The 27,939-nt window shown below is 36.4% G+C and overlaps 1 protein-coding gene across 1 annotated transcript in view; it reads left to right on the plus strand.

The window, feature by feature from the left end:
• LOC141343272 (uncharacterized) overlaps positions 1 to 27,939 on the plus strand; it is a 78,413-nt gene that overhangs the window by 49,519 nt on the left and 955 nt on the right. Inside the window, exons 2-3 of the mRNA XM_073847866.1 lie at positions 5,223 to 5,350; positions 6,181 to 6,307. Of these exons, the coding sequence (XP_073703967.1) occupies positions 5,223 to 5,350; positions 6,181 to 6,307 (255 nt within the window). The remainder of the gene's footprint in view (positions 1 to 5,222; positions 5,351 to 6,180; positions 6,308 to 27,939) is intronic.

Raw genomic sequence — 27,939 nt, forward strand, 5'->3', positions numbered from 1 at the left:
AAAATTAAATCAAAGTGTGAGTAAAAAAATGCTGTTGCATATAAATTAAAATTATTAAATATAATTTGCTTTATTTTTATTTAGTTTTTTTGTCTAATTAATTAATTAATTTATTTATTTTAAATTATAAATAAATACAAATAAATACAATTAAATCAAAGTGTGAGTAAAAAAATGCTGTTGCATATAAATTAAAATTATTAAATATAATTTGCTTTTTTTTGTCTAATTAATTAATTTATTTATTTATTTTAAATTATAAATAAATACAATAAAATTAAATCAAAGTGTGAGTAAAAAAATGCTGTTGCATATAAATTAAAATTATTAAATATAATTTGCTTTATTTTTATTTAGTTTTTTTTTTTGTCTAATTAATTAATTAATTTATTTATTTATTTTACATTTTTAAATCTACTATAGCAGCTTGGTCTATATGACAGAACAGGTTTCTAAAAAAAAAAAAGCCAGAAAAAAATACATTGACTTTTTTTTTTTTTTAATTTAATAAATTTATTAAGGTATTTATTTATTTATTTATATTACATTTTAAATCTACTAAAGCAACTCTATATGACTAAAAAATGGTTTCTCTTATCTGAAAAAAAGCCAGAAAAAAATACATTGATTTATATGACGTAAATAAAAAAATAAATAAAATTGAATCGTAGTGTGAGTAAATATATGCATTTAAATTATAATGATTAAATACAGTTTTCTTTATGGATTTTTTTCTTATTAATTTTATTTATGGATTTTTCTATTTAATTTACATTTTAAATCTACTATGGCAGCTTGGTCTATATGACTGAAAAGGTTTCTCTTAAAGACTGTAAAAAAAAAATTGAAAGTATTAAATATAGTTTGCTTTAGGTTAATTTCTTTATTTAATTAAGTAATTTATTTATTTAACATTTTTAAATCTACTATAGCAGCTTGGTCTATATGACTGAAAGGGTTTATCTTATCTAAAAAAAAAACAAGAAATAAAATACATTGATTTATATGATGTACATAAAATAAAAAATTAAAAAATAAGTAAAATTGAATCATAGTGCGAGTTAAAAAAAAACTGTTGGTGCATATAAATTAAAATGATGAAATATAGTTTGCTTTATTTGTATTTTATTTCATTAATTAAGGAATTTATTTATTTTACATTTTAAATCTACTATAGCAACTTGGTCTATATGACTGAAAAGGTTTCTCTTATCTGAAAAAAGCCAGAAAAAATTACATTTGATTTATATGCATAAATAAAATAAATAAATACAATTTAATCATAGTAAAAAATAATCATAATCATGAGGAAAAAAATGCTGTTGGTGCATATAAGTTAAATATAGTTTGCTTTATTTTATTTTATTTTATTTATTTATTTTAAATCTACTATAGAAACTTGACCCGTATGACTGAAAAGGTTTCTCTTGTCTAAAAAAGCCAGAAAAAATACTATGAAAATAGTTAAAATAGTCAATTTCTTTGATTAATTTCACTAAGCTCTATTACTGACACTTTTAATCAAACTGTTGCATAAACTGTTGCTGAATAAAAGAATAAAAAAATAAATCATAGTAAAAATGGAAAAATAAGTATGCAAAATGCTGTTGGTGCATATAAATTAAAATTATAAAATAGTTTTTTTACTGTTTTTTTCACCATTACACAATGAACATTTTAAATCTACTATAGCAACTTGCTCTATATGACTGAATTGTAGATTTATATCAAATATTATCAAAACTATGAAAATATTGACCATATCTTTTATGTATTTCATTCTATTCGCACCCACTTTCAGATTTTTTCCTAGGTCTCTATTTTGGTCAGTTGCTCTCTTTCTGAATCTTTCCATCAGTTCTCTGTCCCACTCTATCTCCAGATCTCACGGTGTTCAAAGAGCCAGTGTTTTTTCTTTCTCCCTTGTGCATTTTCATCATAGCGTTGGTTTAGGCTGATAGCTTATGTGGAAAATAGTCGTGGGCAAGACGACTGCGTTCATTAAACGGAGTGGGGATGCAGCAGTCACACCCGTCCTCTTGAGACACATTGCGTCACTTTCTTCTCCGTCTGTGTGCTGTTAATTTAGTCATGCGGCCTGGGAAAAACTCTAGCGCAGCCGCTATTGGCCCAGTCGGCTGATCCAGAGTGACATCAAGGCGGGCTGACCTCTGACCTTGAGTACTGACATGTTCTTTCTGTGTCTCGCTCTGGTCAAGCGTACAGCAGAACTGTCAGCCAGAACTGATTGATGAAGCTTAGCGAAGGTCTAAATGATCAATTAATAGACTTGGAGGACCAAATGTTTTCTGACAAGTGCTTCCACTCGTTAACATGACCGTTCCCAAAATGCACTTAAGGTGACCTAGAATGCATCTAATCACTCAGTTTTTGCTTTTAAAAAGCAGATGTTTCCCCTAACAGGGATTGTTTGTTTGCTCTGAGAGAGATGCAAAGAATTATGAGCTTCCTGGTGTCATTTTTCCCCCTCCTGTACAAGCGGTGGTTGCTTAAGCACATGAGCGACATTGTAAACTAATATAGTGCTGCCCTCTACAGTCAGCAGTGTGCGAACACCATACAGTTCAGTTTCAGCTCTTCAAAACTGAAATCAAAGTTTACATTAAGGCACTTTCTTGGTCTTATTGTGGGACTATATTATTATTATTATTATTATTATTATTATTATTTTTAAATAAATAGTTTAATTCAGCAAGGGTAAAATAAATTGTTAAATGACATTGCAGCACAGCTGTTTTGAACAGTTTTGGTTAATGTACTACTGAATACACTGTTCTGCTAATTTATGCTGTCTGAACCAAAGAAAAACATGTGGAAGCTGCTAAATCTTATAGAGGACTTAGTAAGCAGGAAGGGATGTATTATTTTGGCAAACTAAAGTTAATAAGCAGTAAAGATATGTATGAGCAGTATTAATTAAGATACTAGCCTAATATTTCACCTGCCTGACCAGGAAATGATAAGAACAAACACAAATGTTGTCAAGGGTCTTGCTTCTGAAGGGCAGTACTAAATGAAAAAAATAGGATATTTAGGCAAAATAAGAAAAATGTACACGTCTTCATTCTTGTTCAAAAGTTTTCACCCCCGGTTCTTAAAGGTCCCATATTGTCAAAATCGAAATTTCCTGGCTTTTTTCATGATAATTGAGGTCTAGGGGCTATGTAACTACCATATGAGAATCAATCCACAGTAAACTGTCAATCCACAGTAAACTGCACACAGCCTGCTTAAAGTAGCTGTTCATTTTCACGAGCCGCTGTGACTTCCGTAACGATGTGATGTCCGATCTACTCAAGTCACCGCCCCGAGCGCCAACCACCGTCCCACCCTCCTTTTGTCAAACCCAGACAACAAGGCATCCATTCCATTATTGAGCAACAACAACACGAAAACAAGTGGAGAAAACCCTGTTCAGTCGATAGATGTCAGGCTACGATCATTGCACAGGCTTCAGAACAACGTGAATATAAGAGACCAGAGGCACGTCAACTTCAGCCTCTTTCACACAGCGATTCCGGTAAATACACGGATAATTTTTCCCACGATTTGTTCCGGAATTGTTTAATTTGGTTCATTCACAGTTGTTTTCCGGAATCTGTGCGTGCTTTACACACAACCCATAAAGACATGTGACGTTTGGATGTGAGATGTAATGCGACGCATACGTTTCACGAAACTGAAACTAACCTGAACAAACTGTGCTTCGGCGCTGATAGTGAAGAGCTGGCTCTGCCTGATCGCTGCTTCATTCCACTTTGCACGTATTTTTTTTGTCGTGAAGAGTCGCATGATAACGTGCATCATCACTACAACACTGCCTTTATGGCTCTGGCTTTTGTTCACACAACGCTCGTTCTCGTAATTTTCCAGAATCAGCGCGCATTGTGAAAGGGGCTTTACTAAAGCAACAGTTATGTAGCTTACTGCATTTGGTGTTTGAAAAAGAAAAAAACATTAATGATCATTTTGAAATATCCTGTTGAGTAGCAGGCTAGGCTCTCTCTATTGCTCTGAGCTCGCTTACAGCATACATGACCGTAGTTACCTGTGATTGGCCTGGCTGTGCGTCACTCATAAAAAAAACAGGCCAATCAGAAGAGAGGCTCATGAATATTAATTAGATGGGTCAAAATCGACCTGTTTTTGACAGAGCTCCTAAAAAAGGAGCTGTAAAAATATATTGAGATGGATTTTGGCACTTATACCGCAAATATATATTCTTAAGGACATCAACAACTAAAATAAACCTCCAGAAATGTGTACAATATGGGACCTTTAAAGAAACGTTTTTCCTTCTGGAGCATCAGTGAGCATTTGAACCTTCTGTAATAGTAGCATATGAGTCCCTCAGCTGTCCTCAGTGTGAAAAGATGGATCTCAAAATCATTCAGTCATTGTTGGAAAGAGTTCAAATACACAAACATGCTGAAAGACCAAAGAATTTGTGGGAAGTGAAGGATTTTTCTGAAGAACAGCAGGCAGTTTAACTGTTCAGGACAAACAAGGGACTCATGAATAACTATCACTAAAAAAAAAAAAAAAAAAAAAAAGGCTGTGGATTATTCAGGTAACAACACAGTATTAATAATCAAGTCTATGAGAACTTTTGAACGAGGTCATTTTTATAAATTCAACTATTATTTTCTCTTATTAACTATATCTTATTCTGGTAAAGTAATTAAGATTTTGCGAATTCTGCAAGGTGTATGTACACTTTTGATCTCAACTGTATGTATTATCCAATCAGAAATGTTGAAGGCAGATTTCTGCCAAAGAGATTCGTTTGAGACAACACTATCTGTTTGTCCTCACCATGGAGGACAGTTGTAGAGACTGTTATTTTTACAAATCCATTTGGTGCTCCTAGTGATGCAGAAATTGCTCACAGTGGCTTTTAATGAGTCCAGCGTGACTCATTTTCTTATGAGCAGCATCATTGTCCAGTCTATTTTTGTGATGTGAACTGGTGATTAAATGAAGAGAAGAGAGTCTGTGCCTCTCGGAGGGCCCTTGTCTATTTCTGCAAGATGTGAGGGAATATGTAGCCGCATATTTTGGAAGTCTCATTAAAATCTTTACTCAGTCCTGAAGTTTTGGTCTGAAGACGATCATTGCTGACATGATGAAAGCCTGTTTTTGTGGTGGTCCTTTTCTGTGGCAACCAATTTTGAGGTGTTTTTTCTGTCCCATGTGCACAGATGTGAAGGGGCCGCCCAGTCACCGCTTCTCCTGCGGCCAGTCGCCGTTCACGGAGCCCTGCGTTTGGGAGAGGAAGTACTGCATCCTGACCGATAGCCAGCTCATCCTGCTCAACAAGGAGGAAGAGGTAAGAGCGCTCCTTCCCTATGCTTTATCCCCTCATTCTTCTCTCTTCCTCTCCCTCAGAATGAAGATAGGAGGACAGTTAAATGAAGACACGCAGATGATGTTTGTGCTTTGTTGTGCATTTCCCCTTGTGGGGGTTAAATGCGTCGTTTCGTTTGCGGATGTCATTTGGATTTGGATGGGATTAGTTTTCCAGACATTTGAGTTACTACAGTTATTATGTCTGTGATTCAGATGAAATCACAAAGTAAAAGCTGACCTGCTAGGGATAGTCCACTCAAAAATGAAAATTCTGTCATCATTTACTCACCCTAATGTTGTTTTTCTTCTGTGGAAGAAGATATTTTGAAGAAAGTTGGAAGTCAAAGGAGACCAAAAAATACTTGGTTACCAACGTTCGTCAAAATATATTATTTTGAGTTTAGAAGAAGAAAGTTCATGCAGGTTTAGAACAACTTTATGGTGTGTAAAAGACAGAATTTTTATTTTTGAGTGAACTGTACCTTTAAGAAAAAGTAGCCCCACCCAAATTGGTTTTGATAGTTAAACAGCCTCATTTTGAACAGTTTAATCATTTGTCGTCCTCTTTAATGAGTTCCAACACATTACTCTTCTTGTGCAGGCCAACCGATTTCACCTTGAGGTTATGAAAGGGAATAATCAATTTACTTGATGTATTAAATAGTTTCTGATTGACAGGTTTCTTTCAAATACATTTATATGGATAGTTAATTAGTAGCACAGTCAGGAAAATGGGCTTTCTGGCCCGCTGTTAGAATGTTCGCCCTGTGACCTCCACCCACTGACCTCTGAACTCTGCCTTGTTCCCAGATGCCATCTGAGGTCCATGAAAGCCCCACAGCATCCTCCTCAAAGGGTCGCAGCCTGAGAAGGACAGTCAGTGTGCCCTCTGAAGGACAGTTCCCAGAGTATCCACCAGAGGGAACCTCCATGTTAGGTAAGATTTATGTGGCGCTTCTGTTAGTTATGATAACAAAACTGCTGTTTGTGGTCTCTGTCAGGCAGAATAACAACATGAATATTTAAGATGAAAAGCTTAAATATTCCATGGAAAACTTGAATATATTAGAGAATTTTGATAGGGTTCATCAGAGAATGTTAGTGATGTTTATACACTACCAGTCAAAAGTTTTTGAACAGTAAGTGTTCAAAAACACAAACACAATGTTTTTTCAAGAAGTCTAATTGTACAAAAATTGCACAATTTTGAAATATTTTTACTATTTGAAATAACCAATCTCTATTTGAATATTTTATTTTAAAGTGTAATTTATTTCTGTGATCACAGCTAAATTTTCAGCATCACACGATCCTTCAGAAATCATAATATGCTGATTCGCTGTTCAAGAAACATTTAAAACAGTTGAAATTATAGAAATGAATACTTTTATTTAGCAAAGATGCTTTAAATTGATCAAAAGTGATGATAAAGACATTCATAATGTTACAAAAGATTTCTATTTCAGATAAATGCTGTTCTTCTGAACTTTCTATTCATCAAAGAAACCTGTAAGAAATCTACTCAGAATATTAGAATGATTTCTGAAGGATCACGTGACTAGAGTAATGATGCTAAAAATTCAGCTTTGAAACAGGAATAAATTAGTTTTTAAAATATATTCTTATAGAAAGCAGGTATTATAAAAAGTAAAAAATATGTGTAAACGCTGATTCAAACAGTAACAGAACCTCTCTTGTTACTTCTGACAAAAGCTTTTTTGCCCTGTCTGTAGGCTTTTAGAGATGAAGCTTATACTTGTGGAATCAAATGGCACTCTTTTACCATTTACTGTACCTTTAAGATGTTGTTAAGCAGCCACGCTCACACTGCAGCTTCTAGCATACGGATTTGTGCTCTAGCAGGCAGAGCATGAGGTGAATCACGAACAAAAATCACGTCAGTAGGTGCATTTCTAACACCAGAGCCATTACTCCTGAATCCACTGCCACAAGCATGGAGGATCAGGATAACAAAGCAGTGGATTTAACCATAACACCGCAGGCCGGGCCCGGGCTTAGAGGAAAAACACCAGATTGGGGGCGAAAATATGCATGCTAAAAACTGCAGAATATTTCACAAAACAAAAGATCAGTTGTACAACAGTATCAAATGCAGAATTATTCGCATACATACACACCGCCCTCATTGTATGACTTCTGTGAAAAACAAAATAAGATGTTCTGAAGAATGTTTCATCTGTTTTTGTTTATAGAATGATAGTCATTGACTTTCATTATATGGACAAAATGTCTTATTTTGTGTTCAAAAGAAAGTTTTTAATGGCAAGAGGGTAGGTAAATGATGACAATATGTTTATTTTTGGGCAAACTATCCCTTTAATCCAAACTGCCTCAGATGGACGCTCCCTATTCAGAATTTTCAAAGTTCAAGTTGTTCTGAAAGCAAGTTAATCATCTGATTCACCTCACATCCGCACCTTTTTCTAATGATGATTCATTATGTTTGAGTAATTTTGGTACGTTTGATCCCGCGACCTCTGTGGCCCGGGCAAGCTTGTGCGAGGAGGAGTATGGAGGAATGTAATTTTGTGAAACAAGACTCACTGTTGTTACTGTGTACGTTTCTCTCTCTCCTTTTCTCTCTGGGACAGTGTTTCGTTCCCTCCCAGGCCTAGGGGGGGCAATAACTGAAGCTGCCCTCTGACTGGTCTCGCATTCAGCGCCAGTATGTGCGGGGGTGCGGACACTGACCCAGTGGGCCGGTTGCTAAAGGCAGCGGTCAGAGAAATGCACAAATCTCTGTGACTAAGAGAGTCATTCATTCTCCAGACCCTCCTAAGCTGCACCGCCACGAATTCAGAGAGCGAGAGAAGAGGGTTATTTATATGTTAATGTTCGCGCTGTTTGACAATGAGACACTCCGCAGCCAGGGTGGTGAGGGAGAGTCCAGGATTTCTATGGCCATTCAGAACAGGTTGAGTCTCTAGAGGCTGTTAGATTCACCGCTACAAAAATTTAGTGAGATCATATGTGGTTTTCAGTTTGTACGGTTTCGATCCGTGAATCATACTTTTTTTTTCTTTTGTTGCAATGAAGAGGGATATGTCACTTATCGAAGCTCCAGCTCCGTCTTTTTCACGGTTGTCAAGACAATGAGGTTCTGACTTCTTGCACATAGCAAACAGAGCTATTTATGTACTTCTAGCTAAGTGGAATTGTGGATGATGTTTCCACACACTTGTAGTGTTGTAAGAAGGAGAAAATCTGGTTTAAAGGTGACATATCATGAAAATCTGACTTTTTCCATGTTTAAGTGCTATAATCGAGTCCCTGGTGCATCTACCAAACCAGAAAATGTCAAAAAGAACAACCCAGTAATTCTTATTTCGCTCCCCCCGTGACATATTAATGGGGTCGATAATATTTATGCCCCTTAATCTGCATGTTTCCACCCACAGCGCCATTAAGTTTTCATGAGCGACAGCGGTGTACCAGTTCTAACGCCATGGCAAAAATTCAAGCAAAGCATGCTAACTGTTCTGTCGTTGGCTGCAGACGAGCATTTAGAGTCCCAGCCTCGGAGCAGACAAGAGCAGTGGATTTATTGATTTATTTACTGTATTTTATGCTGCTGCCACACAGATCTGGTATAAACATGTGTTTTCCTTCCCAGCTGTTTACCTTCACAGACATAAGCGACTGTTTTTGTAACTCGTGTGTTTTTTTTAACATAAACTTGTGTGTATTGGACAGTTTAAGCGCAATAAGACATGAAAGAGAACTTAGGCCTGTTTGAGTGCGTTTTGAGGTGAAAAACAATCCTTGTCTACACTGGTGTTTCACTGTGTTTCAGAAAGATCTCAGTCTACACTACATGACCATTCAGGCTGCATACGTCATCAAGGATGTTTTAATTTAAGAGAAGTAACCGTAATAAAATTTTGTTATTCCTTGGGGTGTAAAAATACTGCATATATATATATATATATATATATATATATATATATTATTTTTTTTTTTTTTTTTTTTTTTTTTTTACTTTGCAATTTAAGGGTTACTTTTCTTAAATGAGACACAAATAAGCATAATATTATTGTTTACACGGCCATCAAGGATATGCAGAGGGAATGTGGGCAGCCACACCATCAAAAGTTTTCAAAAGTCTCAGTTTTCGTCCGTTTACATTGAAACGCAATCCTGGAGTGGGTTGAAAACACTGGAGTAGTGTAAAAGACAGGCATAACCATAGCAAAAGTTATATTTTTTAAAACAAAAATGCATTAGTGTAAACGTAGCCTGAAACACAGCCCCGAAGTTTACTAACTAAAACAGGGTCTGCAACGTTTTCAAAAGTCTCCGTTTTCAAAGTCGAAAACGCCAAAGTAGTGTAAATGACAGGCGTATCCATAGCAGAAGTTATGCATTTTAAAACTAAAACGCACTAGTGTAAAACATAGCCTGAAACGCAACCCCAGAGTATTCAAACTAAAACAGGGTCTGCAGCATTTTTGAACGTCTCCATTTCCGAGGGTTGAAAACGCGATAGTGTAAAACGTAGCCGTAGTTTAGTACTCGCATTCCATACGACAGCCGCTTTCTGTGTTTTTGCTTTGAATGTGTGCACTTAGAAATCCCTAAATAAGAAGTTTAAACTATTATGGTTTAAAACGCATGATTTCAGTGTGATAGACATGACAATCAAAACCAAACAGATTTTTTTTAGCAGAATATCTGAGGTACGAGCTGTAAAGGCAAAGCCCTATTCTGGGAAAGGGGGCGGGAAGCAGCAGCTCATTTGCATTTAAAGAGATGTGCGAAAACGGCATGTTTCTGCTTCTGCTAAAAAAAGGCATTTTCAAAATAATATAATGATTTGTGGGGTATTTTGAGCTGAAACATTCTGGGGACACCTGAGACTTACATTACATCCTGTAAAAAGAGGCATAATAGGTTTCCTTTAAAATATCTTCTTTCGTGTCCAACAGAAAATGCAGTCGTACACATTTGGAACTAAAAAACGATCCCTAAAAAAATCCAATATTTCAAATAGCATCCACTTTATAACCTCTTTGTTAGTAGTAATGAAGCATTTAGTAGAGACTAAAATAGAATAATGGACATCTATTTTGGTGGATGAAATGCATCTCATTTTGTTGTTGCACTAAAGAATATGTGCAATTGATTTTGCTATTTATACACGTTGAGGCGAGGAAGATGACTCAGCTTTACAGAATCCACTAATATCGGTCCCTACGTCTGTGTTTTCCCCCCTGAGGTCCTAGTGGAACATATTTTAGCGTTTTATTGAAAAATAAAAAAGATGAAAATAGTTCAGTGAGCAGTGTCATGGGGCATGCTGTCCTGAGAAATTCACATTTTACGTGGTGGGCGAGACGGATCAAAAGAACTTCCTGGCGTATTTAGGGCAAGAAAAAAATGCTACTAGTGTGTTGATAGCAGAATATTGTCATTTTGTTCATTGCAAGAAGGAATGAAGTTCTAGGCTATATGTATCAGATCTGTCTGGATAGCATAGGAGTATTATTACCAGCTCTTTCCTACAATTTTCTCAGTTGCCTTATAAATGCACATAATTCTACTTGTTTGCTTTCGCCATTTGAATGATGCAATGTAATGAAGCGTTTTGAGTTTTAGTTGCTCTGTATATTGAATTTTAGATTAAAATCGTTGTAACATTTGCATAATGCACTGCAATTGGACTTTTTTTGGCACTTAATTGTGATTGTCATCTTGAAACCATCATCTTTGGATTTTTTTTTTTTTTTTTTTTTTCTTTGGATTTGTTTTTAGGAAGCCACTGTTTCTAAAAATCATGATGTTTATGCATATGTGAATTTTACATAAGTGTAAATCTGCAAAATTTAATGTTGGACGTTTAGAGTTATAAAATGTCACCCCTGTTGTAGCCTATTGAGGCTTTCCTGGCAAGTTAGAAGGCTGAAATTTGCATATGCTCATCATAGAGCATTCCCCTGTCATTCCCTAAAGTATCAGGATCCTGTAATATTCCCGCACCTCACAAACTCCCCTGTAAAGTAACTCGAAATACATAGTTATAGGCTTGGAGTGCAGTTGCTTTGACCTCTATAAAAGCTTTTTCACTGAGCTGGAAGACAGAATCTTAGTCTGTTCATTTCAGAGCAACCATCTTGCACTCTATAAAGTTGAATCTGGCTGTGATTTACTGAATCGTTGCAATATGAAATGTTGAATACTGAATATTTCTATCACTGAATATATTAAGAATTTGGAGGGGACTACAGATCAAATGTGACTCTGGACCACAAAACCAGTCATCCGTAGCACAGGTATATTTGTAGCAATAGCCAACAATACATTGTAGGTCAAAATTATTGATTTTTCTTCTATACCGAAAATCATTAAGATATTAAGTAAAGATCATGTTCCATGAAGATACCTTGTAGTTTCCTACCATCAACATATCAAAACTTAATTTTTGATTAGTAATATGCATTGCTAAAAACTTCATTTGGACAACTCTAAAGGCGATTTTCTTAATATTTAGATTTTTCTTGCACCCTCCAGATTCCAGATTTTCAAATAGTTGTATCTCAGCCATGGTTGGTCCTTTGGCTAGTCCCAGCTTTCAAATGATGCATAAATCTCAATTTCATAAAACTGACCCTTATGACTGGTTTTGTGGTCCAGGGTCACAAATACCTGAAGATTGCAAAATTTGATCTAAATCAGTCAGCAGTGGTGTCACTCAGCAGTGACCATATTGTGCGACTTTGGCATGCTGGGAGATTGAAATTGCAAATATTTCCTTGCCAGACTTGTTGCTATGATACATTTCACAGTGTGATCTCCAGTTACATGTAGCTTCAACCCATATTAAATGGAAAAATAAGCATTATTTTATTGATTCAAACAGCAGGTCACAGAAGATAGTTAAATGCTAATCTATAGCGAATTTCGATTACACCGAAACAAGGCTTCAATCCTAAGATTATTTAAAATGTAAACGCTATTCTTTTGCTGCATTGCATCGGATATTTCATGCATAAAATGTAAACAGTACAGTATTTTAATGCTTTCTCAATACAGTCCATCCTTTAATTTAGCTTAAATAAAACTGCAGTATGAAATGGAATTCAACACAATGGTAATGCTCAGAAAAATAAATAAATTGAGTTCTACATCCAGCTGCCTCACTTCCCTATTCATTCCACTATATTGTTCTGCAGCAGTGAGCGTTTCCTGTTCTTTCTCACGCATGTAACAGGTGAAATGTCTTACTTCAGTGTTACACAATAAGTGAAATATAATAGTGCAGCCATGTTTTTATATTTCTGTTCTGTGCTTTATCAGTGCTATATTGACTCATTTGGCAGCCTTTTTTTCTGGTCACCTTCATATACAAAGCCTACAAAGGCTTTTTTTTCTTTGGTGGAACAACATAATTGCCAGTAAATTGCTGAACTTTAATTTTGAGTGAAATACCAGGGATTTAGCTTGATTTATTGGATAAATACATTTCCTAGTAATTTAATGTCTGAAGATGAACAGTGCGGTCGTCTGTAGATTAAAGGATCCTCGGAGAGGACAGCCATTGTTGTGCTCTTTTCAATAGACTAACAGAGAAAGCGGAGTGGGTTTGACTGAGACTGACTGGATCGGGCTCAGGCTTTACTGCATTCCTCAGTGTATCGACTGCGTGAAGGGGGTGTGAGAGACTTCACTCACTAAAACGCCGGCTCGGCTCAAATCATCTGCTCTCTGGGATTGTTTCGTTTTGTTTTTGCGGTGGGATGTGACTATAACTGATTGCGGGATCGGATCGATATCAGCAATGGAATTTATAGGTATGTTTTCTGCATCACTTTATGTTCAACGGTTGTGGAGCCACACGGCAGTAAGTTGTGGGAGTTTGAATTGTATTGCGTTACGTAGATATATGAGACTTTGGTATACTACGAAGTAGTATTGCTATAGTGTTTCTATTTCAAATACGAATGCAGCAGTGTGAGGATGTAGTGTGTATTCAACAGTTGTCTTAAGTTGAAACTGCTTTACGGTTGTAAACGACTCTGCTTATGTTCCCGTTTACCTTTTCGAAACCGAAAAAACCGTGCTTTTTAATATCACGACGTGAATGTTTTTTAAACTTGTGTTTCCCGCCGTAATAAAATAGTCTGAATCTAGTGTTTGAGTTGAAACATACAGCGTGACTAGTGTAGTCCGATTCCCCAACCAATGACTCACTTTTGATTCACTTTTACAAAGAACCGACTCCTAACGCACAGCGCAACTGAGGTAGTCCGATTCCCGAGCAAATGACTCTTTTGAATCATTTTGTTTTAGCGAATCACAATATGATTCACTAATTGAATCATTCGGAGAGGTTACTAAATGCAATTGTGTAATTATTTATATTGACGCGTTTTAAACCAAGAATTGTTGCTGTTTGTGTTAAAGCTTAAACCGTGTGCTTTATAGAGATAAATGAATGAAATTTGAAGTACTTATGCATGGAACGGCATTCGGAAGGATTCCCATTCATCTTTTTTTCAGGGCTCTGGTTTTAAAAGTGGACATTTTCCTTGTCCCCTTTAATTAAAGCCTAATTTAGATTAACAATGGCTCGTTGTCATCGTGCCTTAAACATTAAGTAGAAGAAAGCATCGATTCTTCCGCTTGCCTGCACCCCTATCCTTCATTAACGGTCACCCCTCCTGGCGTCCACTGCTGTTATTTATTTATTTGCCTTTTTAATGTCATCAATCCTGTTATGCTCATGTATTAAAAGAGAGAGTGATGCTTCTATTGAATTAATCATAGCACAACGCCCTGAATTTGAACTATATTAATTGCTCAATCTCCCTCATCTCAAAGGTTTTTTTTTCATCTTTACATAGAAGATATGATAGACCATTTTAGACTTGCCTAGCAAAGCTGTTTTATATATATTGAATGGCTAGATTATAGGGAACAAAAAAAAGATATGAAATAAGATGATCATGCACAGATTGCTTTCTGAGATGCAACCAATTTCTCAATTTGTGAAGAGACCTTCCAGTTTTGCATGCTGAAAGGCAAACGCATAAGTGCCATTGCAATAAGTTTTCATTTATAAATATCTCTCAAATTCCTTTGGGATGTGTGAGTTCCAAAGCATATTGAAATAGGCTGATTTGTCATGGAAAAGTTTGTTTAGATGTAAACTCCGGCTTGGAGTCATCCAGTCGTTATTGTTCATTGCCCTGCCCCCGTCTGACAGGATTTTTACATTGTCATTGAGGCCTGAAACCTGCTTTGTGACTCTGGATACCCTGAATAGCATCATCTAAACATGACAGTCATAATATACAATTGCTCTATTGTGCATGTAGGTGTAAATGTTTTGTAAGAGAAGCGGAAGGGAAGTCTGTAAGTACATTGTATGACCCCCTCATATGAACCTCAACACACTTTTATTACCTGATGTTATACTTGAAATACCTGTCTGTGGGTTTCCCGCGTTTTTGACCAAACCTGTTTGACTTTTAGCCTCTGAGGTGGCATAAAACTAAAACAATACAAGGTTTGAAGTTGCTAGGTGCGCCACACCTGTATACTCAGTGTAAGAGTGGAAAAGACATCTTGCGAATCTCCAGTTTCACAGCTAAGTGTTGTGACATCACTACATTCCAGACACTTGGAATCACACAAAAACAGATAGATGGAAAAGTAAATAGTGACACAAGTCTTGTCATCGGGGAAGGAAGAGAATAGATACACTATTGTGCTTCTGTTTGCACTTGTTTCATTAGATAACATTCTCAAGAGCGGAGGCATTTGAGAAGGTGCACCAACCTGAACCAAATTGGCAAGACAAGGCAAGAGATAAATTGCTGTCTTAGTCAGCAAATGCTTCTGGAAGGGTTCTGTAGCACCGTCAATCTGTAGCACTACACAGAAGTTTGAAGTATGGTAAACCCAGCGATAAAAAGAAATATAACCCCTCATAAAATGCGCTTAGGTATCTGACTGAAAAGGAAAAATCATTGGGATAAATGTTTCTTAGTAAATCCTGTCTGGTCACAGTGCGTTTCCACTAACCGACTAAAGCCCCGCTGCATTTTTTTTTTTTTTTTTTTTGGCTTTCGTGCAGGATTTTCCCATAGCTTACCATCTCTGGGCATTATGATGCAGAGAAATGCTGCAGTTGCGTGAGGTGGAAGCGTGGAGCTTTGCTCAGCTTCGCTGTTGCCCCTGCTGTTCCACTAAATATGAATAATTAATACCCGGCCTGCACATTTCATATCAGGTATCATCATCTTTACTTTGATGGTGTGGAGAGGCCTGACAAGTAGGCTTTTCATGTATTCCATACTGTTCAGGCATGTAGTATTGATAAAGTTGTCTGTTTCTATAAGGTCTTGTTCTCATGGTCATGTTGGGATAGTGAGTAAAGCTTGGTAAGGCTCATACTCAGGCTGTCCTCAACAACAAGCATGCATGATGGCGATTATATATTTTATTTCAATTGTGATTTAAAGGTGAATTTAAGGTACTGCGATGTGGACTGAATTGAGTAATCCAGACATAAAAAAATTAAGCTTACTGTCGAATGCAGAATGTTGTGGAAATTGCAGAATTTTGGATGAATAAATTAAAACTAGGTCAATATACTTAACGTGTGTCTTTGAATATTAAGCCGCAAAAATACAATTTAAATATGAATCCTGCATGTCGCAGACGCTCTGTTTTGTTTTCTACTAGGGATGTACCGATCCGACTTTTTCAGTCCCGATACGATGCCTGCGCTTTGTATATCTGTTGATACCCGATACCGTTGTTGAATTAATAATAAACTGCATACCTTCCACCATGTAGAAGAAACTAAAGGCACCAAACTTTCCTAACTAAACATTACTTTCCTAACTAAGACAAAACAGATGTAATGTATTGAATACTTATTTATTTGTTATTTAAAGAACAATTGTGCGTTCAAATCGAAAATAGAATGTAATCAGACTTCTTAAAATAAATTTAAATAAATAAAATGTAGTACTAGATACAAAAGTGTATTGCTAATGAATGACGTAGGATCTGCTGCGACGCTGCGACCTACATTTACAGTCACTGGCTGCGACGGAGGAAGAAAAAAAAAAGAAAAGAAAAAAGCGGGGGGAAAAAAGCTATTTTTTCAATATCGGAGCCGATATCCGACCCTAATGTCGGATCGGTGCACCCCTATTTTCTACACACATACGTGATGCTCACGTTTTTTTCAGCCTCTGCTGCCTCAATATATGAGTACATGAACACCTAAAAATAGTCACTAGAACTTCTCTGAGAGTCATTCTGAGCATTTTTCCATTTACAAAATTATCGTCATATCATATACAAACAGAAAACTATAGGTCTGTACAGCAACCCGTCAAAATAAATGTTCGGTTTAACTTGAAGAAACTGTGACAGCAATATATTACTTAATGTAATGACTACTAATAAAAAAAATTCAAATAGCTTATTATTTTTTTAAATAAAATCAATTAATTAGATACGCTTTTGATTATTAAAATGTAATGAAACAATTAATATGGAATCCAAACAAATAATGGAAAACACAGAATTTGGTAAAAATAAAACTGAAGTTTTAAGATATTTTATGGGATTTAAAGATGTAATTTTTGTTAAATTTGTAATAAAGTGCTGTTAAATTCTGTATGTTTCATGATTTTAATTAATTAGACATGCTTTTGATATTTCTTAATTTAACCATTAAAACAGAGTCTAGAAAATTTAAAAAACAAACTGATTTCATAGGCCTTAAAGATGTCATTTTTGTTAAATTTGTAATAAATTGCTGTTAAATTTTGAACATTTCATGATTTTAATTAATTGGACATATTTTTTAAATAATATTTCTTAATTTAACCATTAAAACAGAGTCTAGAAAATTAATTAGAGATGCTTTTGATTATTTAAATTTAATTATACCATTAATATGAAATAAAAAAAAAATGTATTAAAAGCACAGAAATTTGAGAAAAAAATTAAACATTTCATAGGGCCTTAATTTAATTTTTGTTAAACTTTTAATAAATTGCTGTTAAATTGCGTACGTTCATCAATTAATTGGACATGCTTTTTGATTAATATTTCTTAATTTAACCATTAAAACAGTCTAAATGGAATAAAATGGAAAAAAAAAATACTAAATGCAAAACAAAATAAGAAATATTCATTGTGTAATGTTTCATTGTAAAGTTAAAAAGAGTAGTTAAGAAATAAAATATTAATATAAAAAAATATTAATAACAGTCAAAGCTAGTTGTTGCATGTTGCATTCCCAAATGCACATTAAATCTATCTAGAGATGATTTTCAGTGGTTGATGGATGATAAAACACTTGACAATAATAATAGACAATAAAACAAAAATCTCACAGACTTACAGTTAAGGAGGGACCCAACCACCCTTAGCCAAGCACCACACAGCAAATGTAAAAATCTAGTTTTTCCAGTAAATTGTGTCTCCCCTACAATGCATCCATATATCAATATCTTTAATAACAGTCTTTTCATCCATGTAGAGAATGACGGATAAAGTGCAGTAATGCTTAGTGTTGCAGGCTAGATAAAGCATTGTGGCAAAATCTTTTTCACTTTCTTTTAGGTAAATCCGTATTGATTGATTTACACCCTCCAAATGCCATTTACCACAGATTGATTGCTCATCTCAGAAGGCAATAAAAGCTAGCACGGTGGTAGTTACGATGTAACTAGGGACCACCCTTTCTCGTCCATTCCCCACCCCCCTATCCACTGAGACCAGAACACCCGCATCACTTCTAATTACAGCCTGGGTCCCTGTTTCAGGTCCCGCTGTGTTGGTTTTAACCCCTCTGTTATCTCCAGCGCCGTATTGATCCGAGGAAGGGCTGGGCCCAAATCGATGCAGTAAGTGGATTTTCAGGGGCAGTCACAGCCTGGAGGGTAGGAGAGAAGGAGAGACGCTACACTTTGCTGTGCTGTGCTGAGGGGCTGACAGGGAGACCTGTCGACTCTGACGCCAGGGCATAGAGGACAGTCAGGGACAGTCTGACCTTGGGCTGCATATAGTGAGGAGATGGATGGGCTGAGTGCTGCAGAGGGAGAGAGAAAGACAGGAATAATTCTAGGTGTGATGTAATAGCTGTGATTTAAGGGAACTAAATGAAAGTGTGGGAACTGGGAATAGCTGGTTTGTCCAAACTGCCTGTGTCTTATGTGTTTTTTGAGCTGAGTCAGTGTACAAAAATTCATAACACATTGGTAAACAATGCACATTTTTGTTCTAGAATTTATCGATGGGGAATTTAAAAAAAGATACAGTTGTTTATAGAATCTGCAAAATGTTAATTATTTCAGCAAAATAGGAGGGATCATGCAAAATGCATGTTACTTTTTTATTTAGTACTGACCTGAATAAGAGCACCATAAAAGACAAGAGAAAATAATAGTTGAATTTATAAAAATGGCCCTGTTTAAATGTTTACTTGATTTTTAATACTGTGTTACCTGTGTCATTTTTTTATAGTGATGTTCATGAGTTCCTTATTTGTTCTGAACAGTTAAACTGCCTGCCATTCTTCAGAAAAGTCCTTCAGGTCCCACAAATTCTTTGGTCTTTCAGCATTTTGTGTATTTGAACCCTGTCCAACAATGACTGTATGATTTTGCGATTCATCTTTTCACACTGAGGACAACTGAGGGACTATTACAGAAGGTACAAACGCTCACCGATGCTTCAGAAGGAAACATGATGCATTTAGAGCAGGGGGGTGAAAGCTTTTAGAATTTGAAGATCAGGGTAAATTTAACTTATTTTGTCTTCTGGGAAGCATGTAAGCATTCCCTGTAGCTTCTAAAGGGTAGTAAAAAATGGTGGAAAAAATATGATATTTAGGCAAAATAAGAAAAATGTGCATATCTTCATTCTTTCCAAAAGTTTACACCCCTGGCTTTCTTTTTTCTTTTTCTTGTGGCATCGTTTTTCTTTCTAGAGCATCAGTGAGCGTTTGAACCTTCTATAATAGTTGCATATGAGTCCCTCAGTTGTCATCATTGTGAAAAGATGGATCTCAAATTCATATAATCATTGTTGGAAAAGGTTCAATTACACAGAAATGCTGAAAAACCAAAGCCAAAACCATTTGTGGCATCTGAAGGAATTTTCATGGAAAACGGTGGGCTTTTTGAGTCATGAACAACTATCACTAAACAAAACAACACAGTTGTGGATCATTCAGGTAACAACACAGTATTAAGAAACAAGTGTATGTAAACTTTTGAAAAGGGTAATTTTTTAAATATGTAACTATTTTCTCTTGTGGACTATATATATATAAATGTCTTTTATATGAAATACTGTATCTTATTCAGGTCAGTACTAAATAAAAAAATAACATGCATTTTGTATGATCCCTCTTATTTTAATAAAACAATTAACATTTTGCAATTTCTGCAAGGTGTATGTAAACTTTTAACATCAACTGTATTAATAATAATACAAAATTTATTTTTAGGCATGTCAAACTGACAGTGTTAACAGAACACTTTTATTATATGTAAGATTATATTTTTAACTAATTGATTGTTTTGTTTGTTTTTATGCACATTTCTGTTAAAAATGTGAGGTCAATAATAATTTTAAAAAATAATTAATACTTTTTTCAGAAAGGATGCAATGAATTGTATTTTTAGTCAAATAAATGCAGCCTCAGTGATCAAAAGCAAAAGCATTACAAATCTTAGACTTGTATTATTTATTTGTCAATCTTTTGCAATCCCAGCAAGTGACAACAAAGAGAACATTACAAGGCCAATTATTCAACATGACATTTATTGCAGTATGATGCATTTAAAACACTAATTTGTACATTTGACAAGTTTATCAGTGCTTGCTTCTGAGTCATTTATTTAGTCACTTAGTAGGGAAGCCATCTAATATCTTTGGCTAATATTAATTAACTGTATTACTTTACTTTGAAAACAAACAACTTACAAAAAACCCTCAAGCTCACTGAAGACAAATAAACAGTCAGCAATTAAATAACATTAAGAAACTAACTACAAGCAATAGGACACAAAAGAAATGCTACATTTGTAATTAACCTTAATAAGGTTACAAATGTGTTTTAGTCAAGACCAGTAAGAGATTTCTCTCTTTTATTATTTGATTAACATGAATGATTAGTAGACTGCTATCACTTTAAGAGCTACCCAGATCCAATATTTTGTTACACATGTGTTTTCTTTCTCAGCTGTTTATTTTCACTTAAGGCCTAAATTACTTTGTTTATGACAATACTTATACTTAATACCATTTTGACACATACAAGTGTACGTATTTAACCATTCAAATTCTAAATAAGTCTGTTCAATAGTCTCATATATAGCAAAATGAGTTTTGTTTCGCTGCTTAAAATCACCGCAATTTTTAAAAACCCAAGCCAGCAAAGTTTTTGTTACCACGTAGCACAGCAACATCACATGAACCTGTAACCGCGATAGAGACGATAGTCAAGAATCTCTACTAGTTGACAAATTTCTACCGGTTAATCGTGTCTACTGGTATACTACCCACCCATAACCTTGAGTTGACTAAAATTTTGAGTCTGGCTTGCATCATTTTCTAATCCCAGTCTTCTGATAGCATCCAATATTGCTTTATTAGATCCAATAAGGGTTTTGAAGGACATGCTAAATATAGCACATGAAGTCGTGCACCACACTCCTTCAGTTCTGTCTTATTTCAGTAGGTCACGTCCAGCTAATAGCTCTAACACGCTTTGACCCGTGCAGCAGCAAGTGTAATCTGATACGCGCTTGTGTTTCCTCTCTATTCTTTTTCTACTTCTCCATTTTTAAACGACCTCCAAAACACACCTCACACAAATGACACGCATTCACACACGCAGCCCAAGCCTCCAGAGCCGTGTCCCACATGAAGTACGAAAACAAAAGTCTCGAGGCAAAGAGCGCCTCTTCGTTTTTCCTAATGTGCAAGGCTGCAGCAGGCAGACGGAGCCAGATGCGCTGAGGAGGGGGGGAACGAGCGAACGAAGAGAGAGAGAGAGAGAGCGAGAGAGGGATGGGAAGTGCTTGCAGTTCTGCTGAGAGGAACAGAGGAGTGAGGTTACAGCGATTGATTGAGTAAATGCGGTAAAATCTCTTCCGCTGGTGTGCCAAAAAAGAGCAAGGGAAGAGGCTGATAAAGTGAGGACTAGGATTGCTGCCCAGAGAGAGGATGGACTGAGACGGGAGAGAGAGATTTTGCAGAGGACGTTTCAGTCTTTGAGGGAAAGCGCTGGAGTGCTGGTACGGAGAGAGAGGAAGACGGTACGATGTGGCAGCGAGCCACGGCAGGACAATGAAGAGGCTGCAGTTTATCAATGCGGCGCAATCTCTCTCAGAGTGATGGACAATTAAAGGGAAAGCGCTCGAGCTCATTGGATGAGGGCTATGGTCACTCTTCAGCCAATCCAATGGTAACCAGCTCCATTTATTCAGCAGGTGATGGGCAACAGCTGTGATAGAGGTATCTCTCGCTCTCCATCTCTCTCTCTCTTTCTCAGCTGCGTTTTATTAGATTAACTTTAATAGATTAAGTTATCGTCTTGCTCTCAGACTTGGATGGTCATTAAAAAATCTATAATGATTGAAGTTGAGTTGAATATGCTGTTACAAGTCATTTCCTGCTTGATAAGTTGTCCGTGCTTTTTCGCTGTTTTGTTGCTCTTGGTTTACGTTTACTCACATTTATGCATTTAGCTTTCAACCAAAGTGATGTCAAGTGCGTTCAGGCTGTATGTTTTACCACAACGTGCGTTCCCCGGGAACTGAACCCATGATCTCGGTGTTGCTGGCGTTAAGGTTGTAATATAAGTACCGCTGTGCTTAGTCATAGGGATCACTGCGATTCGTCAAGTTCAGCACTGCAGAGCCCTCGCACAAGCAGCAACTTCACGGAGAGTGTGAGTGATATGTAAGAGTTTGATCCGAGGAGCTCTATGATACAACAGGCGGTCTACAGAGCCCAGCTGTGGCTGCGAAGGAGAAAATGTGAAGTCGCTGTTTTTGTAAAGTAGAGTTCTGATACATTTTCATACAAATGTAATGCGTATATGGGCCATTCTACAAATTGGTTCAAAGTCAGAGAAACGTCTTCTGTCTTTTTCAGCAAATTTTGTATGTATGTAAATTGTATAATATCCAAAGTTCAGTGCAGTTAATTCTTATTGTATTTTCAGAAAGTTTTGGAATATTTCCTCTCCAAATTTGTCATTACCAAAACACAGTAATATATAATTCAATAAGAAGGGTCATATTGACCTTTTAAGATTTTGTTTACATCTTCCTTGTAAATATATATTTTTTTCTATTTTATTAAAATGTTTTAGAGGTAAGAGGCAATTTTAACAATATTTCAAGTGTGATTTATGAGATTTGTTGTATTTTTAAGTTTTTTTTTTTTAAGGCAAAAAGTTGATCATGCTGATTTCATGCTTAAGGATTCATTAAGTTTAAAGTTACATTGGACCAAACACTCTCATAAATCTTAGCTGATAATTCAGTATACTTAGTTTTTGACAAATATAGTTCACTTGCAGAACATAAAATGACAAAAAATTACTTGTCATGTCTGTCTTTCTTCAGTCACAAAGAAATTATGTTTCTTGAGTAAAACATTTCAGGATTTTTCTCCATAAAGTGGACTTCTACAGGTCCTTCTCAAAAAATTAGCATATTGTGATAAAGTTCATTATTTTCTGTAATGTACTGATAAACATTAGACTTTCATATATTTTAGATTCATTACACACAACTGAAGTAGTTCAAGCCTTTTATTGTTTTAATATTGATGATTTTGGCATACAGCTCAAACCAAAATTCCTATCTCAAAAAATTAGCATATTTCATCCGACCAATAAAAGAAAAGTGTTTTTAATACAAAAAAAGTCAACCTTCAAATAATTATGTTCAGTTATGCACTCAATACTTGGTCGGGAATCCTTTTGCAGAAATGACTGCTTCAATGCGGCGTGGCATGGAGGCAATCAGCCTGTGGCACTGCTGAGGTGTTATGGAGGCCCAGGATGCTTCGATAGCGGCCTTAAGCTCATCCAGAGTGTTGGGTCTTGCGTCTCTCAACTTTCTCTTCACAATATCCCACAGATTCTCTATGGGGTTCAGGTCAGGAGAGTTGGCAGGCCAATTGAGCACAGTAATACCATGGTCAGTAAACCATTTACCAGTGGTTTTGGCACTGTGAGCAGGTGCCAGGTCGTGCTGAAAAATGAAATCTTCATCTCCATAAAGCTTTTCAGCAGATGGAAGCATGAAGTGCTCCAAAATCTCCTGATAGCTAGCTGCATTGACCCTGCCCTTGATAAAACACAGTGGACCAACACCAGCAGCTGACATGGCACCCCAGACCATCACTGACTGTGGGTACTTGACACTGGACTTCAGGCATTTTGGCATTTCCCTCTCCCCAGTCTTCCTCTAGACTCTGGCACCTTGATTTCCGAATGACATGCAAAATTTGCTTTCATCCGAAAAAAGTACTTTGGACCACTGAGCAACAGTCCAGTGCTGCTTCTCTGTAGCCCAGGTCAGGCGCTTCTGCCGCTGTTTCTGGTTCAAAAGTGGCTTGACCTGGGGAATGCGGCACCTGTAGCCCATTTCCTGCACACGCCTGTACACGGTGGCTCTGGATGTTCCTACTCCAGACTCAGTCCACTGCTTCCGCAGGTCCCCCAAGGTCTGGAATCGGTCCTTCTCCACAATCTTCCTCAGGGTCCGGTCACCTCTTCTCGTTGTGCAGCGTTTTCTGCCACACTTTTTCCTTCCCACAGACTTCCCACTGAGGTGCCTTGATACAGCACTCTGGGAACAGCCTATTCGTTCAGAAATTTCTTTCTGTGTCTTACCCTCTTGCTTGAGGGTGTCAATGATGGCCTTCTGGACAGCAGTCAGGTCGGCAGTCTTACCCATGATTGCGGTTTTGAGTAATGAACCAGGCTGGGAGTTTTTAAAAGCCTCAGGAATCTTTTGCAGGTGTTTAGAGTTAATTAGTTGATTCAGATGATTAGGTTAATAGCTCGTTTAGAGAACCTTTTCATGATATGCTATTTTTTTTTTAATTGGGATTTTGGGTTTTCATGAGCTGTATGCCAAAATCATCAATATTAAAACAATAAAAGGCTTGAACTACTTCAGTTGTGTGTAATGAATCTAAAATATATGAAAGTCTAATGTTCATCAGTACATTACAGAAAATAATGAACTTTATCACAATATGCTAATTTTTTCAGAAGGACCTGTATAGTGCCTGCAAGTTTGAACTTCCAAAATGCAGTTTTAATGCAGCTGAGGAAGAAGGGTCTTATCTAGCAAAACGATTGGTTATTTTCTAAAAAACTGTATTACTGTATTAACCCGGATTACACAGAGTATGCATGCGCATCGCAGAACTAGTTAAAAAGTATATAAATTGTATATTAGGGGTGGGACGATACATGTAACTCACGATTCAATTCTGTGGCGATATGTGGCCCACGATAATGATAATATCACGATTCACAATATCTACGATATTCAATATATTGGAAGAAATTTCATCAACGATATATCACAATATATGTGACTAAAAAAGAAAAAAATACCCAAAATAAGGAAATCTTATGCATTTATTAATGCCAACATTTCCAGCACTGACTGTGCAAAGAAATATGCATTTGCATAATAACTCTGCCTCCTGGTCTTAAATGTAAACACTGTACAGCTAGACAGATAAAAGTGCCTGAACATTAAAAAACAACATGAACATTAATTAACATGTGTAAACCATGATACTGAAACGTCAGTAGTAAGTTACTGTAAAGTGCTTTATGTTAACCTGGACAGTGGTCACATCAAGGAATATTCTTCTTGAGGAACACTAACTGATCAGCATGCTCAACTAGCGGGTGGGTCTTTGATTTGTTTTTCGTTATTTTCCGCCAATTTTCTCGCTTCTCTTTTTTTCTGCGCTTCATCTCTGTTGTTGTTAGTTAACTTGTGTTCTTCACTGGCCGCTGCTTCCGCCACTTTACCCCTATTTACTCGAACAGTGCCCCCCGCAAACAGAATGGTAGATATTGGGTAGTGACAGTGACACTGACGACAGGTAAATTAATCATTTTGTGTTGTAATAAAATATCGATATTGGCCGTTAGTGTATCGATTATTTATTGCGACAGAGAGCACAACAATATATTGCAATATCGATTTTTTTCCCCACCCCTATTGTGTATATATATATATTTTTTTTAATAACCGATCGTTTCACTAGATAAGACACTTCTTCCTCGGCTGGGATCATGTAGAGCCCTTTGAAGCTGCATTTAAACTGCATTTTGGAAGTTCAAACTTGGGGGCACCATTGAAGTCCATTATATAGAAATGTTTTCCTCAAGAAACATAATTTCTTTATGACTGAAGAAAGAAAGACATGAACATCTTGGATGACAAGGGTGAGTAAATGATCTGTAAATTGTTCTAGAAGTGAACTTCTCCTTTAAGCTTACAGATATTTTAAGTACTATTCTGGGTTTCATTAGATAATAAAAGGATCTTAGTAAACATCTAAGATTTGAATACTTAAATACTTTTTAAATGTGCAGTTTGTACCAATTCTGTAGAATAACCCATATATATAAAAATAATGGTTCCAAAAGATGGGGTTTGGTAGCGATGCAGTAGAAAAACTATTTTTGTTTCACCAAAGAACCTTTCTGTGAATCTGAAAAACCTTTTTCCTGTTATAAATAACATTTAGTGCAATGGAAAAATTTTATGGATGTTAAAGGTTCTTAATGGAACCATCAATGCCATTAAAGAACCTTAATTTATTTTAGAAGACTGATGTATTTTACCCGTCTTGTGGTCTTAGGAAGTCGAATGGACTGCACTGAACTTGACTGGGCTGCAAAACAGGTTGAACTGCTAAATTTAGCCATTAATCAATGGTCCTCTGGAGATCAGCCAAATGCGAGCGTGACTGATGCATAGTTAAAAAGACATTATGATGTCCTGTTCATTTGGTGAGAGGTTTGTTGTGTGTGTATGTGTGAATATGAGATATTAAATCAACAGTTTACATAAAAGTACAAGTTCTTGCAGCATTTACTCTCACCCCATGTTGTTCCAGACTTGTACTACTTTCTTTTATGTGTGAAACAGATATACTGGGAAAAAAATTTCTCTATAGAATGAAATTTAAAGGGTTAGTTCACCCAAAAATAAGAATTATGTCATTCTCATGTCATTCCAAATCCGTAAGACCTTTGATTATCTTCAAAATACAAATTAAGATGGTTTTTTTTTATGAAATCTGAGAGCTTTCTGACCCTACCACAATTTCTTCTCTTCCATGTCAGTCTTCGACGCGTTCAACAACACATTGAAAACTGACACGAAACACAAGAAATTGTTGCATAAAGTTGATATTTTTGTTTTCCTTGCGCACAAAATGTATTCTTGTAGCTTCATAAAATTAATTGAACAATGTCCTTACTACCTTTCTTGGCCTTGAACGTGGTAGTTGTGTTGCTGTCTATGCAAGGTCAGAAAGCTCTCGGATTTCATCAAAAATGTCTTAATTTGTGTTCTTAAGATGAACAAATGTCTGAGGGGTTTGGAACAACATGAGGGTGAGTAATGACACAATTTTCATTTTTGGGTAAACTATTTCTTTAAAAGTGGTGCGGAGTTGTTTTGGACCCCATTGTCTTTTATTGTTTGGATAAAAACAGTTATCTTAAAAAGAAAGCAAGTTCCAAATACAAGTTTGGAATTTTCGGGTGAAGTATGTCTTCAAGCTCTCTCTTTAAGCTATGTCTTTAATATGAGTGGAGGGTTTGATCTTGAGCAGCAGTGGGCAGCTTTCCAACGGACCAGGCACAATCTCTATTGTATGGATCCACTGAGGCCTGCAAGCTGAAACCAGAAGCAGCGTCTGGGTTAATTTCAACAGTGTTTCTTGATTCAGTGCAGACGCTGAAAGGCGGGTGATCTGCAGCAGCTCGTGTTCAGTGATGGACTAGGTTTTTATTTCTCAGGGTGAATTAACTCATTATGGGGTGATCTACACTTTGGTGGGGAGGACGGCCCGAGGGGTGGATCTTTGGGAGGCTGTGCAGATGTAGGTTACGTCCTGCTCCATCCTTGACACACATCGGCTGCGGGGCTCCCTGCAATTGCAGAATAAATCGGTCTGAGGAAATAAAAAAAAATAAAACTTGGCTATGAAAGGAAAATGAGTATTATTCCACTTCACTTCTGAGGGTGGCTTTATACAGTATGAGACACAGGGCGTCCATCTGGAAGTCTGGTGGGGGCAGGTAGAATGAGCGTTCAAGAGTGGATGGATGAGTGCTTTATTAAGAGGACTTACTGAAAGCTTTGGGTTAATTCACTCTTTTAAACCTGTCTGACTGGCACTTTAGCCAGACGTGAACTCTCTGCTAGAGACCCGCTGGGCATCATTATTGGGGAGATGGATTTACAGAGGGCAGGTGACTTTATTAGACCCTGGACTACATTTAAG

Source organism: Garra rufa, chromosome 9 (assembly GCF_049309525.1).
Source record: "Garra rufa chromosome 9, GarRuf1.0, whole genome shotgun sequence".
Taxonomy (NCBI): domain Eukaryota; kingdom Metazoa; phylum Chordata; class Actinopteri; order Cypriniformes; family Cyprinidae; genus Garra; species Garra rufa.